Source organism: Octodon degus, unplaced genomic scaffold, assembly GCF_000260255.1.
Source record: "Octodon degus isolate 3935 unplaced genomic scaffold, OctDeg1.0 scaffold00119, whole genome shotgun sequence".
Lineage (NCBI taxonomy): Eukaryota > Metazoa > Chordata > Mammalia > Rodentia > Octodontidae > Octodon > Octodon degus.
Window position 1 is genome coordinate 123,064 of NW_004524695.1, and position 2,217 is coordinate 125,280.

A 2,217-nucleotide genomic window follows, 5' to 3' on the forward strand; every position below is an offset into this window, starting at 1 on the left:
CTCCTGTTTTCAGCTTCCCAAGTGCTGGGATTATAGGTGCGCACCACCACACTCAGTCTCAATCCTCATCTTAGCGCGCCTCAGGGGCGGGGCCCGCACGGCATGCAGATCAAACTCTGGCCCTTGTGCTCCACCAAAGCAGGCGCTTTAGTCTGCTGAGCTATCAGGCCAGCCTTTGGTCTTATATTCTTATTTATTATGTAAATATACACAAACCCACGGCTGATATACAAAGCATTTTCACTGAGAGGCAAATGAGAGAGCTGTGAGTCAGAAAACTGTTAGTTTGAATTACAGTTTTACCATTTTTTATTTAAGTAATTTAAGAAAATTAATTTCCCCTAAATTTTGGAGATGGTAATTTGGTGCACATGTGTGAAAACAACTTTTATTCCACAGAAATTCCTGGAAGATGTCTTAAAAATAACAACTGTACTGGAGGAAAGAAGGCCAATGCCATTATCTATTGAAGCAAGACATCTTACATTTTGCAGAATTATATTTGAGAAAAATAAGGATTGAAAATGTGAAGGCATCCTGGGAATAAATCACACTGGTGTTTTTTTTTTTTGGTTTTTTGTTGTTTGTTTGTTTGTTTTTTTGGTTTGTTTGTTGTTGGCGGTACTGGGGATTGAACTCATGACCTTGAACTTGCCAGGCAAGCACTTATTCTACTGAGCTATCTCTCCAGCCCTAAATCACACTGTTATTGTGAAATGGGAAGAAATTGTTCAAAAGATATAATGATCTAGGGTGGGGGAAAGGGAGAAGGATGGGCGGGAAAAGGGAAAAAAATGAAAGTCAGAGTTATATGATTAGTGTCTTAGCTCATTTCAAAGGAAGATTTGTGCTAACATCTATTACAGAAAATTTGATGTCCATAGCTTATGCTCTGAATAACTACTTTAAAGATAAGAACATGCCTGCAATTCTATTATTTTGTTATGAAATTTTGTTTTACCTATCTTCCATGAAATAAAAAGCAACTCCTCTGCCAATCTAAAATACAGTAACAGATTTTTTTTAAACAAAAATTTTTAAATTCATGTAGCCACTTAACATTTAAATATGGTCTTTAAATACATTTTTCTCTGAAAACATTCTTTGGACAGCAGCTTCTTCAGAGCTGCCTTCATGGCTTCATTTCGTAAGCTATAGATAACTGGATTGAGCATCGGCGGTATCACAGTATAGAATATTGAGAACATGAGGTCTACAGCTGATGGAGAATCTGAAGGGGGTCTTAGAAACTCAAAGCCTGCTGTGGAGAGGAAGAAGGTGACTACAAATACATGTGGTAGGCAGGTGGAGAAGACCTTGGCCTGACCTGCTGATGGGATCTTCAGCACTGTTGAGAAGATGCGAATGTAGGAGAACACAATGGAGAACAAACAGGTAAATGCGGCCAGGGTTGTGAGTGCAGCCACTGCAATCTCATTAATGAATTCATGAGAACATGCTAGTTTCAACATCTGAGGAACATCGCAGAAAAACTGGTGAATGACTCTCTCCCCACAAAGAGGAATGGAGAAATTCACTATTGTGTGCATGAGCCCAGAGAGGCCCCCAGCCACCCACACAGCTATCACTGCATGTCTACAAGCACTGGGATTCATAATAGTCCCATACTGCAGTGGTTGACAGATGGCTACATACCGGTCATAAGACATCACTGTGAGGATTGCCACTTCTGACGAGGCCAGTGCTATGAAGAAGAAAACCTGAAGAATACACTGACCAAGGGAAATGTAATTATTGTCGGTCAGTGAGTTTGCAATGGACTGTGGGACTGTCACGGAAATGATGCAGATGTCCAGAAGAGAGAGGCACTTCAAAAAGTAATACATAGGAGAATGCAGATGATGGTCTAAGGTAATGATGGTAATAATGAGGATGTTACCTGTTAAGGCCAGCAGGTATATTACCAAGAAGAGAAATGCGTGTAAAATCTGAAACTTCCGGTCATCAGAAAACCCCATGAGGAGGAAGCCATTCGTTGAGCTCAAGTTGACCATGATCTGAAAGTAGCAAATTTAACTTTAAGAAAAGTAGGAAAAGAATATGTGATATTTAATATGTCTGCATATCAGGTAAATCAGCACCCATAGCCCAGAGACACTAATATCAAGAAGAATTTTCTTTTTTTTTCAAAATTTTATTAATAAACAGATTTCAATGAGACAGTTTCAAATCATATCGGAAGTACAGTTTCAACAA

At 39.2% G+C, this 2,217-nt stretch overlaps 1 protein-coding gene across 1 annotated transcript; it reads right to left on the minus strand.

Moving 5' to 3' along the window:
• Positions 1–1,067: 1,067 nt before the first annotated feature.
• On the minus strand, positions 1,068–2,015 carry LOC101569514 (olfactory receptor 14J1; the record flags this gene model as incomplete). The annotated part of the gene is made up of 1 exon (XM_004640096.1): positions 1,068–2,015. A coding segment is annotated over exon 1 (948 nt), but the record flags the coding sequence as incomplete, so codon positions are not given.
• Positions 2,016–2,217: the final 202 nt, after the last annotated feature.